Genomic DNA, 11629 nt, shown 5'->3' on the forward strand with positions numbered 1-11629 from the left:
GTTTTTCAATTTATTTTGGTGTCAGAAGATATAATTTGTACGGTGAACCAACCGACAATTAGTGGTGTGTGTAATATTTCTTTGATAGAATGGGATTTTTTATTTCATTTTTGTGGTCAACAGATTGAATGGTTGTGTTGTTACAATTTTCCTGATTTTTGTGGGATGTATGGTTTACAAATTTGGTGTACTAAAATCAGGACACGTCCCTTTTAAAGTATATATATTTTTAAATATCCATCGACCACATGAAAATCAAAATTATTTTACTTTATGTTGATCATAAATCAAAAAATATCGTGAGCTAGATTTTTAAGCGATGATGCGAAATTTATCTCATGGAGGCTTTTGAAATACTGAGAAAAAAATATTACTTTCTCTCCTTGGTTTTTAATCTTTTAAATGTTTTTACGTCAAAATAATATATCTAGATATCTTTACATTTTAAATGGCTTTTCTTGCAAGTATTTGCTCACTAATTTCTAATTAGAAACCGCACATTATAGATAAATTTTATCTGAGGTTACGATTTACTTTTATTATTGGGTGATGTTATAATACCCATTTGAAGGATTGTGCCGGATATTAATACTAAATTTATACATTTAAAGATAAAACCTTACCTGAAAAAATCCTATTCAAAATATACAAATGGGGAAGGAAAAACAGCTAGATGTCACAGCACAACAGATAATCAATTCTCCACACATATTAAGGTACAAGATAACAGTTTAAAAGTCAGGTTTTCTGAGCATGATGGACATTTCTACACATTATCAAACACACTAACCAACTTTAAAGTAACACTTCACTTGACACATTCAGGTTTTCTAATTAGGCATAAAGCAAGATCTGAACACAACGAAGTCATATATATTAGTCACTTCGCTTCTATATGAATGCATATGCTATTCCAGACAGTACCATTTTCACACAAAGTAGAACCAACACTAGTTACCCTCAAGAGGCAGCAACACTAGGTTGAAATCCCTCCTGTCAAAGTTCAAAGAAGCAAAATCTGATGTATTGTCAGCACAGAAGTTGCTGTCAGCCACTTTTGTTGGTGAGAAGGCATATGGGGCTTTGCTACCCAACCTTCATTCAAGAAACAAATAGGAACAAAGTCAATAATTGAACAAGTATATATAATAATCAAATACAATATTGGAAATTCTAAACGGATTAGAAGTGCGTTTGAATGCACAACTTATGAAACTTGTAAGTTATTTTTCATAATTCCTTTCACACAGACCCTAGAGACATCATTAAACATGAAAGGTTGCAACCACCTCTTTCTTCGCTTCTCAAGAAACCTTTGGAGTGATTGTCTACGTGCTATTGGAAATTCTGAAGAGATATCAAGCAAAAGCCACAAAAGACATGAGCTATTAGTGCAATCAAGTAACAGACAATCCAATTACTGAATAGTGAATGATAAAGAAGCACTGAGTGCCACACAACAAAGTTGATAATCATCTAAATCTTGTACAAATAACTGAATAGTTACCACCTTGGAGCCTGCAAATGGAACCCTTCTCTGCAGGAAAACAGACGGATTGGGGTGAAGCCAGATTATTAGAGTTTCCTTGTGAAGAAGGGCTAGTGGGAATGAAGGAAGTGAAGGGAACACCACTCTTCATTTCAGCAGACTTCGCAGAGGCACCAGCAATCAACATTATTTCACGCACCTATTAGTAAATAAGAGAATAATTATATGATTTGTATTGTAACTATAACGGGAAATGTGAAGAGCTGGATGGAAAGCACAACTTCTTCAATAAAGAGTTACCTTTTCTGCAGGAATTCCATCATAGGTGCACATATTTCCCTTATAGAAGATGGTAAACTGAGTTGTATTTGGAATCACTGCTTTCTGTCCAGATGTTGGCACTGGCCTGAAGGGGAAGGTTGGAAAAAAGACACAGTATAAAAAATAATGTCCTTAAGTGTGCCAATGATAGAAGTTGTAATTTTTAACTTGATTTTTCAAGAATTATATATGCTTGAGAAACGATAGTTCTCCTATATTTTTATTTACTAGATTGGTAAAGTTTGTATCCAATAATTGATTGTGATGTAGATTCATTTTGATGATGCTCGAAACACCAAAATATGTATCAAGACTTAGGTTGAATAACATGAGTGCAAAAATTTGTTTTTGATTCATGACCTCCTTTATCAAATTTTTAGGCCCTCCCTTGCCCCAGCTTCTTCCTTGGACAAAAGTGGAAGCCCATAAATAAAGTTACATTAGAAGTGCCAATTAAGAGAATTTTTTTTTTATTTTAGAAATCAAAACCACAAACATGGATAAAAAGTCAATCGATGTAACTTAAAGGTGATACATGAAGCCAATGGCCTTGTATCTTAGCGCCTAGCAAGGAAGCACATAATAAAGGGAATCTACAACAAGTATGTGCTCCACGTGGATATGTGGGTACAAGCAGTCTTAGATTAGAAAGGATTAGGAATGAATAGAATGATGACTTCACAAGTGAAAGGACTTATAGAATTACTGTTTGAAGATTTAGGGTGATGATGCATCAAGCCTACAATTAGTTGAATACTCCACTGAAGAAGATTTGCACGAATAGGAAGTATGACCCCAAACTCAGCCCCTTCTTTAGACTCGCTTTCAACCCCGTAGCTAGTGGATTTCTCAGGATCATGATGGACATAATCCCAAAACTCGGTTCCAGTTAAAAGGTTCATGACGCCTGGAACATCATAAATTTAGAAACTTGCGTTTACAAGTTGAGTTCTTTTTTGGTCTGATACAAGTCGAGTTCAACTTCATTCTTTTTACCTTTTCTAATTCATTACCAAATTTAATCTACAACAAAGTCCCTTTTCAGACACATGTGACTTCTATCTCACAGTGTTTCAACAAAAAGCTACTGAATCCAAAAACGGGTTCTCATCTCACACCATGATTATAATTCAATATTCACCATCCTTGGTTTGGCATCCAGAAAAGTTTGAAACTTTCACCTAAACAATGTGTCCCAGTTGGGTAATTGCTCATGGGGAGGGAGGGGGGGAAGACACAAGAAATCAAACATATGTGGAAACAAAACATGGGGTTGAGGGTGTGGGAACATAACATACACAGAAATAGAGTAACATGTGAGTTATAAGTCACACAACCTGGCAGAAGAGAAATGCATCACCAACCCATCATTACTCAAGTTTTTGTCACTCCTTCCATCAACGTTACTATCAGCAGCAGAATCCATAAGAGAAGGAAAAAGTTTCCATCCTTCAGGCTCGGAGTTCACACCAGCCATGGTTGAAAACTGAAACTTGTGTTGTATTGAATGGCTTAAGGTGCAAGAGGGGTGGAATTGAAAAGTTTGTTGCTACTTGTACTTTAAAGCTTTCAAGAGGAAGAGGCGCTCATTGATTCCATTCACTATGGTGGCCCCTTTCTGCTCCAACTAAACCATTTTGTCACGTTCGTTTTTCATAAGAAACATGAGTTTTTTGTGTTTCAATTCCTTTTTTTTAATGTTGACACACACACACACATATATATATATATATATATATATAAAATACAACGCTGTCTTATTCTAATCGAAATCTCCATTTTGGCCTTTGAAACTTTTGTCTATTCATTTGAATAAAACTAAACACAAATACCCTTCAAGTAAAACTATTTTAGGGGAAAAATAAGATATTATACTTGATCATGCTAATGACATGACAATTAACTATTTCTTGAAATTGATTCTGCTTTTTCTTCTCCGATTATCAACGGCTGGACCTTACAGTAAATTTTGTTACATGTGAACGAAATTAAACTAAGAAAACGTAATAAATAAATCAATACTTTTAATCTTTAATGATGAGGTAATACAATAAAAAGTTGATGCGTGACACAACAAATTTCATGTGTTAACTTTTTAACCTACATCATTATTGGCAATGAAAAATATTTGATTATTAAAAAATAAGAACTAAAATTAAAAAAAACTTAGAGATTAAAATTAATTTAAACACAAAATAATATTAGCAATACACTCTTAATTATTGATTAAAAATTATTTAAACTTTACTTTTCTTACTTTTAATTTAATATTTTCTCTTATATATATATTTCAAATATTTTAGTTAATAACAACAACTGTACTAAAGTTTAGGTTTAGAAAATTCAACTTATTTATTCATGTAAACATAAATATAACAATACATTTACTTTTACAATGTAGTTTTTCAATTCTTAACATAAGTTTAAGAATATACAATTTTTTATAATACATAAAATTGAATATATTAATAATATTAAATACCATAATATCTACTAGAAGGTATTATTTATCAATTATTTATCCAGTGTTGTTAAGAGTTAGCAATAGCAGTTCATAAATAATTCAGCTGATAATTGCAAGTTGATTGTGATTATTTTTTAAGTGAGTTTGGTGTTTTGTGTTTTTTTCTGGGTTTCTAAGTGCTGAGTCATTGACAGAGATCGTGGATTCAATACCACCGCATCTTTGTTCCACTCTCGTCACTTCCCATTGTACTATAAAACCATTTTTTTTTTAAGTTGATGCATGCTTGATGAAATAATTAGATACCTAATAAATATACTGTAAAAAATTAAATAAGTAAACGTTTATTTAATTTGAAATGTCAGTGTTCTTCTGTTACAAAAGATAGGAACGTGTTACAAACGTCAACGTCACAGTATTTATTATTTTTAAAAGTAATCAATAAAAAAATACGTGTATTTAAAATATATAAAAATATAAAATTACTATATACCAAAACCAATCACAGGGTTACACCATGATCAACCATAGTCCATATGTCGTTATCTTCTTACTTGGTTAGAACAAAAGCGGTCCCATAAGTTACCAATGAAAACGAGTTTCCTTAATGTGACATTCTCTAAATGGGACCTGAAAAGTTAGCAATACATTTTTCTAAATTAAATTATTATTTTTTAAAATTTATGATTTTTATTATTGAACAATTAATAAAAAGTATTGTTCCAATTTCTAAATAAATTGACTGTGTTAAATAAATATACAAAATAAAAAAAATTATCGTCTATGATAGTTTTATATTTTAAATGAAAAATTCATGTAATTTAACAATACACATTGTGTTAAAATTTTATTTTAAAAAAGGTTTAGTATGATTATTTTATTTTATTTTATTTTGTTTTTGGTAGTAGATTATTTGAATTTTAAAAATATATTGAGCATAAAAACTACCGGGCCTATACGAGGCCCATTTAGAAAAAAGTTTTCTGCGAGGTCCACCAATATTTATCCAAATCCAATTAATTTGATCCAAGCAAATATCATTGTTCATAAAAAAAAAACAAAAAAACAAAGACTTCGATCCAAGATGTTGAGAAGAACAAAACAATGGATCTTTGATGCCAAATCTTGGACTCTTCCCCATTAAAATCAGTTAACGCTACCCATTATTATTTTTGTGTTTTCTTTTAATAAAATATATTTATTGGAAGATCATAACATAATCTTCATAAAGAAATATGCTATAGCAACCTAAACAAAGTGTTACTCTTTCTGGGTGTGGAGAATGAGTTGATTATTCGGGCTCTGTGATTCGATTAGCGGACAGAAAAAAGTTTGATAATTTGGTTCAGAAAGGGAAAGAGAAGATCATGTCAACAGTAGAACCTCCTTCTTTCCAAGAAGCAGCGCGATGCGTTGTTTGCAATTGCAGTTTCAACACCTTCAGGAGAAGGGTACCCTCTAATCATATCACTTATAGATTCCCAATTTCTGAATTCCATTCTCATTCTAACATCTTTTGCACCCATGTAGTCTATAGATGTATAAAACTTGTGTTTTTCCATATGGGGATCTTCTTGAAGACACTTAGATGCTTAATATTCGGTCTTCAAATGGGTCGGTCACTGTTCTTTGGGGGATAACTCCAAAATCGTGAAAATAGCTTTGATTAATTACTTATTTAAGAAGTAATTACAACCATTAGTTTTGAAATTGTCCCGAATTTACACTACTTGCTGCTTCTTATTTAATTTTCCATGAACGAGCCATTTAGATTAAACATTGTAATTGTCAAGGTGTGTGGCATTTAGTTAACCAATCTATATACCGTATGTAAATTCTGCTAGTCTTGCATACATTTTTATCCGTGAAATTCAGTTCACAGTGGAAATCTTTTTCAGTATTGGGAACTAACTATATACTATCTGCTTCTGTGAATCTGTGTGATGTGTACAGCATCACTGTCGATCCTGTGGGAGAACATTGTGCAACGAGCATTCATCAAATCAAATGGTATAATGCTTTACCTTTGGTTTAGAGTGCTGGTAGAAGTGTCATTTTTTTATGAATTTCATAGAACGATGTTTTCCTTTGTAGGCTCTACCGCAATTTGGCATTTACTCAAATGTCCGAGTATGTGCTGACTGTTTCAACAATTCCCGGTAAATTATTTCCACATAAACCACTGTGTAGCATGTTATTATTTTTCCATTGTCATTTGGCTACAAAACAAGATATTTTTTCTGTTCGTGCTGAAAGTTTAATTAAGACAAGCTGAGACGCGTTAGGAACTCCTTTTATCAGTTGTTTAACTAACATTATATGAGTACCTGAAAATTTAATTTTATTCCTCCACCTCATTTGGTGGAGCCTGTGATATATTTAAGCATCAATGTAAGACCAAAGTGTTGAAGAGTTTTTCTAGGTTTTGCTGTATAGGGAACACATTCTTAATTATTGGCTAAAATTTATCTAAAACTATTGAAGTTTGAGAAATAATCATTAAATTAGAAGTGTGAATCATTAAATTAAGTATGAGATGCACGTGCTTTTTGTAATTTTAAAAAAAATTTAGCCAATAATAAGAGTGTATTAGAGAGTGTGTTCCTTGTATTTCTCTTAGATCAATAGCCTAAATGACAGGAAAAGTTTCTTGCTTTTTTTGATAACTTTTAATTCGGTATTGCTGACAGACAATATTGACTCCATTTGCTTATGTTTCTCATTATATTGATCAATTTAGCCTTCCACTACAAGAATTTTTTTTTCCTTTCTTCTAGTAATTATATCCTTATATTCTACACGAGATCTATATTATCTAGGAATCATTTATACAATACTTTTTTTCTTTGGCACAGATCAGGGAAGGATGTACCACAGGCTTCTTCAGATGGAGCAAACAGCGTAACAGATACAATTTCTAAATTAGATATCGAGGAAAAGACTATACCAGCTGCAGAGAATAAGCTTGTACCAGGCGTTAAAGAGTGTAAATGTGGAATGCCTCTTTGCATATGTGAAGCTCCTGCCCCTTCCTCTGATGCACTTCCCCAGCAGGTAATAATTCTTTATTCTCATCAGGTACTTTTTTTTTTTTTCGCAATACACAAACTCATGTTCCTTTTTTTTTTTTCTGTATTTTATCCTTTGGGACAGAAGAAATCCACTCCAGTTATTACAGCTCCATCCAATCCCAAACCTAAGAAGACAGATACTGTTCCAAAAAATAGAAGCTCCGGTTCAACTAGCAAGTTTAGGTAAGGACTGATTAACTAATGTCTGCATTTTCTGGAAATATGTATATTTTGAAACATTTTTGGTACATATTTTTTATATGGCATGAAGTTTCTTTAAGATGTTGTACATTTATAAAATAATTGAGTCTCACTATGTCCAAGCTCATAGACTGGTCATTGCTAATTCATGACTTAAATTCGGTCTTGCATGCTTTATGATATCATTATTTGACAGTTTATAACACAATTTACAGTTCTACATTTAACCTTGGTCATGGAACTAATGGTATCTTAGACAGACCCCAGATTGATTATGAAGCTAATGGAGAGGTAAATGTTTTTTGCTGTCTAGATTGAAACAATTACTTGTGCGCATTGTGCAAAAGGATCTTGGGTGTTAAAAGTCATTTGTTGAATTGATTGTATTGCTCTCAGGGTTTAAGAGAAGCAATAAAAAATGGTGACATTGCTGCTGTCAAGAAACTTCTTAGCAAGGTATGTCCCTTTCAAATGATACTCTTACCTTCATACAATGGTGGAGCTAAAATGTTTTAATTAGGGTGGTCACAAATAAAAGTAGGCTTAAATATGTTTTTAGTTCTTAAAAATATGCCTTTCTTTTTGTTTTATTCTAGAACTATTTTATTTTTTTAGTCATTACATTTAATAAAAATTTTGGTTTTTAGTAATTTTTAGGGACTAAACACAAATGAATAATGACTAATTTTAAAAAAAGTTATACTTATAGGGATCATAGATTTATAGATATATTTAAACTGAAAAATATTATTAAAAAGGTTATGAAATTGGACCAAATACAATTTTATAGTACTTTTTTATTGAACAAAAACCAAAAAAGTTGAGTTTTTATAGAAATTAATCGGAAAATATTTAATTTTTAAAGAGAAGAGAAATCTAAGATAATTGAATCGAACGGTACCCCAACTTATTCTCAAAAAATATTAAATATAATGAAGAGCAATAATCCCCTTCCCCCAAAATAAATAAATATATAAATAACTAGTAGCTCTGCCCCTGCCTTTGACAGTTTATTTTCTTTTGGAAGTAGTATTCATGGATTCTAAAATGTGCAGGGTGTTGATGCAAATTACAGGGACAAACAAGGACTGTCTTTATTACATTTGGTGCTTCTCTCACTCTTCTTCTCGTTTGTGCCTGTGCAAGCGTGAGTGTAAATTTGTTTTCTTATTCATATGGTGGTCACTAATTTTAGTATCCTCTGCAGGCTGCAGTCTTCAATCAAACCGATATAGTTTTCATTCTCATGGATTCGGGGGCAAGCTTGGAGTACAAAAATGCTCAAGGTAATTAATTTTTTTCCCTTCTTAGAATTTGGCCTATTATAATATTGTTTTTCCTGTTGCTCCAGTGCTGTGAAAAGAGAGATCTAAAAAATAATAGTAAGCAGCAAAATTCTTGAATGAAAATCCTAACTGACTGTTTCTTGTTCAGGAGAAACACCTTTAGATTGTGCTCCAGCAACATTGCAATACAAAATGCGAAAGAAGATGGAAGAAGGTGGAGCAATGAACCAAAACATATGAATAATCTATCAATTTTATTTGTAATGATCTTATGCAGTGCCCCAAAGAGAGCTTCAAATTTTACCACTGTCTTAAAGTTCTCTCAGCAGAACAAAAATTTTCTGCTTCTATATATTTGTGAGGGAGCTGGAGTTCAATTCATCTCTTTCTAAAATGGCAGACTGAGTATGCAAACCTATATATGACACATCTTTGTCAGCCAATCCAGTTTGTAAATTTGTTTGGTTATGTCATAAGAGCATTTTTTAGCATGCATCACTCACTATGTTGTTGAGATGAGTTGTCGACAGCATGCGGTAGAAGAAAGTACGTATAGAGTGAATTGAATTCATATCCAAACATTCGTTACACGTTGAGTGACCCTGTAATTGATTCTGAATACAATGATGAAACTGTGATTTTATATTCACACAAACCAAACTGTGATTTTATATTCACTTCCAGCAAAATTGATTCTTCTACTTTGAACAAATAGACCCTGAAAGTGTTACTGCTATTAAAAGTGATTTTTGAATGACGTGGGAAGAAAATTTAGTTTCATGGCTCGATCATTTCTTTTCTCTTCTATTGCAAGCAATGAGTCAGGCTTGACTGTGATCCTTCTTTGTGCTATTTTCCTCCACTTTCCCCTCCACTTACGCGTACCCATTCCTTTTTGTCATGTTCATCGTACTTCTTAACCAAATTGTGGTAATGTGGTAGTGTGCATGGGTTGGATCTGACTAGGATGTCAGGAATCAACACATGCACTAATGGGGGGGGGGGGGTCACCATGACGTTTCGTGATCTTGTGAAAAGGCAAGGTGACATGCAATTGTATGTACCCTTTTATCTTTCCCCCAACAAGTCTCATTATTCTAACAACTATAATATAATCAAATCAACCCCGAAATTGATGGCACCCAATAGTTTGTGAAGCAAGATTTTTGTTAAAAGTTAAAATTACCAATCACATAGTTCAATTACATTAGGGTGCAAACAATGTTTCAAGTGGCTTGCAAGTGGCCTTGCTTTGATTTGCCTCATCAAAATAAGTATTTGATATATACCTAAAAATTGCCTCATCAGTAATAATGAACAGAATCTAAAGATCTGTTATAATACCTGATGATCCAACCGTATTAGCTGTTATGAGCCATTGATCTAAATAATTTATCCACGCGTTAACCCCTCCCTCGCACTGGCCCCTGATATAGACTAATCTAATCACACGCGGAAGAGTCTCAGCGACTAGTCGGTGGCCCTTTATTCCTAATCACAAAAGGACGGTGGATAAACATTTAACAATAATAAAAATAAAATAATATGAAAAAGGAAACCAAGAAAGAACGTAGAAGAGAGTGAAAGTAAAAGCAACGCAAAGAGAAAGAGAAAAAGCAAAACTGTCATCACCACTCCCTTCATTGCCTTTATAAAGAAGCCATAGACTTCCTCTCAACTTCCCCCTTTTCCCTTTCTTCTCCCTCTGTCACTCATCCTTCTTCACACCTTCCAATGGGCTTCTATGTTGAGGAACCTGTCTCAGGTTTGACGATAGGCCAAGCCATATATGAGGTTGCTCTAATCATTGCAATTCTGAGATGGGTCTTGTGCTTGGTTTTCAGAGTGATCAAAGACAGAAGAACACGCTCTCTTCACACCCCACATGAACCCTCTTCTCCTTCTTCTTCTTCATGCATGACAAGGGACAAAGAGAACACTCTCTTGTTAACCACCTTTGGTGAGATTGTGGAAAGACTACCACAAACAGAGGACACGTGTGCAGTTTGCTTGAACCAGCTGAAAATGGAAGATGAAGTTAGAGAACTGATGAACTGTTACCATGTGTTCCACAGAGAGTGCATAGACAAATGGTTGGAACATGATCATGAGAACCACAAATCCACTTGTCCACTGTGCAGAGCCCCTTTGTTGAGTTGTTGTTACATGACATCAGAGAGTTCTAGCTGTGTGCCTCCTCCTCAACCTAGTTGGGCTGTGGAGAGACTTCTCTATCTCTTTGGTGATGATTTGTTGCCTTGTTAGCCCTTTTTTGTATACTGTGAAGATATTTTAGCGTAGGGGATTCATTATTTGTTCAGTTTTTATGGTCATGATCTCAAGCTGAAGTCCTATGTGGCCTTGTTGGTTGCTGCTAGAAAATAAATTGTCACAGACTTGGTTCGAGTTTGTGTGTGTATATACATATATTTTTCACATTTAACTTATATGTTGCCTCTAATCTCTTCAATTCTTCAATTTTTGGCTGTCTGTTTATTGTAGAATGAATAAGGTTTTTCTTTTGTGCTGTTTTCTTTTTCCGTAAGGCAAAAAATTGCATTTAATTAACTGAATAACAGAGAATGTAATAAAAAGTGTGTTGAAGGAGTGTCCTTAGCTAAATATGTCTGTGGCTGAAAATTTAGTAGCGTGAATCTGTTCCGCAGCTCAACAGAGATAGGAATATGATAGGCAACTCCTTTAGTTCTCGCTCTTGGAATAAAGCAAAATATTCATTTCTTCAAGTATTGAGCAAGAGCACAAAATAGTGGCACAAGAAAAGAACAAAACTCAGATA

At 33.3% G+C, this 11629-nt stretch overlaps 3 protein-coding genes across 5 annotated transcripts; 2 read left to right on the plus strand and 1 right to left on the minus strand.

The window, feature by feature from the left end:
* Positions 1 to 675: 675 nt before the first annotated feature.
* Positions 676 to 3358, minus strand: LOC113846559 (protein TIFY 3B-like). 2 transcript variants are annotated; one of them, XM_027474975.1, is made up of 5 exons: positions 3148 to 3357; positions 1790 to 1895; positions 1511 to 1688; positions 1290 to 1347; positions 676 to 1095 (listed from the first exon to the last, which is right to left on the minus strand). In XM_027474975.1, exons 1-5 carry the CDS (start codon positions 3285 to 3287, stop codon positions 951 to 953), a joined length of 627 nt encoding a protein of 208 aa, XP_027330776.1. In that variant the 5' UTR covers positions 3288 to 3357; the 3' UTR covers positions 676 to 950. The 2 variants fall into 2 exon arrangements, with proteins under 2 accessions (XP_027330776.1, XP_027330777.1); XM_027474976.1 differs by having other exon boundaries at positions 692 to 1095; positions 1508 to 1688; positions 3148 to 3358.
* A 2132-nt stretch (positions 3359 to 5490) lies between these two features.
* LOC113846994 (vacuolar protein sorting-associated protein 27) lies at positions 5491 to 9482 on the plus strand. 2 transcript variants are annotated; one of them, XM_027475805.1, is made up of 10 exons: positions 5491 to 5725; positions 6228 to 6284; positions 6369 to 6433; positions 7130 to 7328; positions 7428 to 7528; positions 7762 to 7837; positions 7943 to 8002; positions 8602 to 8652; positions 8754 to 8832; positions 8981 to 9482. In XM_027475805.1, exons 1-10 carry the CDS (start codon positions 5642 to 5644, stop codon positions 9070 to 9072), a joined length of 864 nt encoding a protein of 287 aa, XP_027331606.1. In that variant the 5' UTR covers positions 5491 to 5641; the 3' UTR covers positions 9073 to 9482. The 2 variants fall into 2 exon arrangements, with proteins under 2 accessions (XP_027331606.1, XP_027331607.1); XM_027475806.1 differs by having other exon boundaries at positions 5500 to 5725; positions 6228 to 6310; positions 8981 to 9322.
* Positions 9483 to 10518: 1036 nt separating this feature from the next.
* Positions 10519 to 11214, plus strand: LOC113848098 (probable E3 ubiquitin-protein ligase RHA4A). The gene has a single exon (XM_027477483.1). The coding sequence runs from the start codon at positions 10567 to 10569 to the stop codon at positions 11095 to 11097; it is 531 nt and encodes a 176-aa protein (XP_027333284.1). The 5' UTR covers positions 10519 to 10566; the 3' UTR covers positions 11098 to 11214.
* The last annotated feature ends 415 nt before the right edge of the window (positions 11215 to 11629 follow it).

Source organism: Abrus precatorius, unplaced genomic scaffold (assembly GCF_003935025.1).
Source record: "Abrus precatorius isolate BTA unplaced genomic scaffold, Abrus_2018 Scaffold8, whole genome shotgun sequence".
NCBI classification, from domain to species: Eukaryota; Viridiplantae; Streptophyta; class Magnoliopsida; order Fabales; family Fabaceae; genus Abrus; species Abrus precatorius.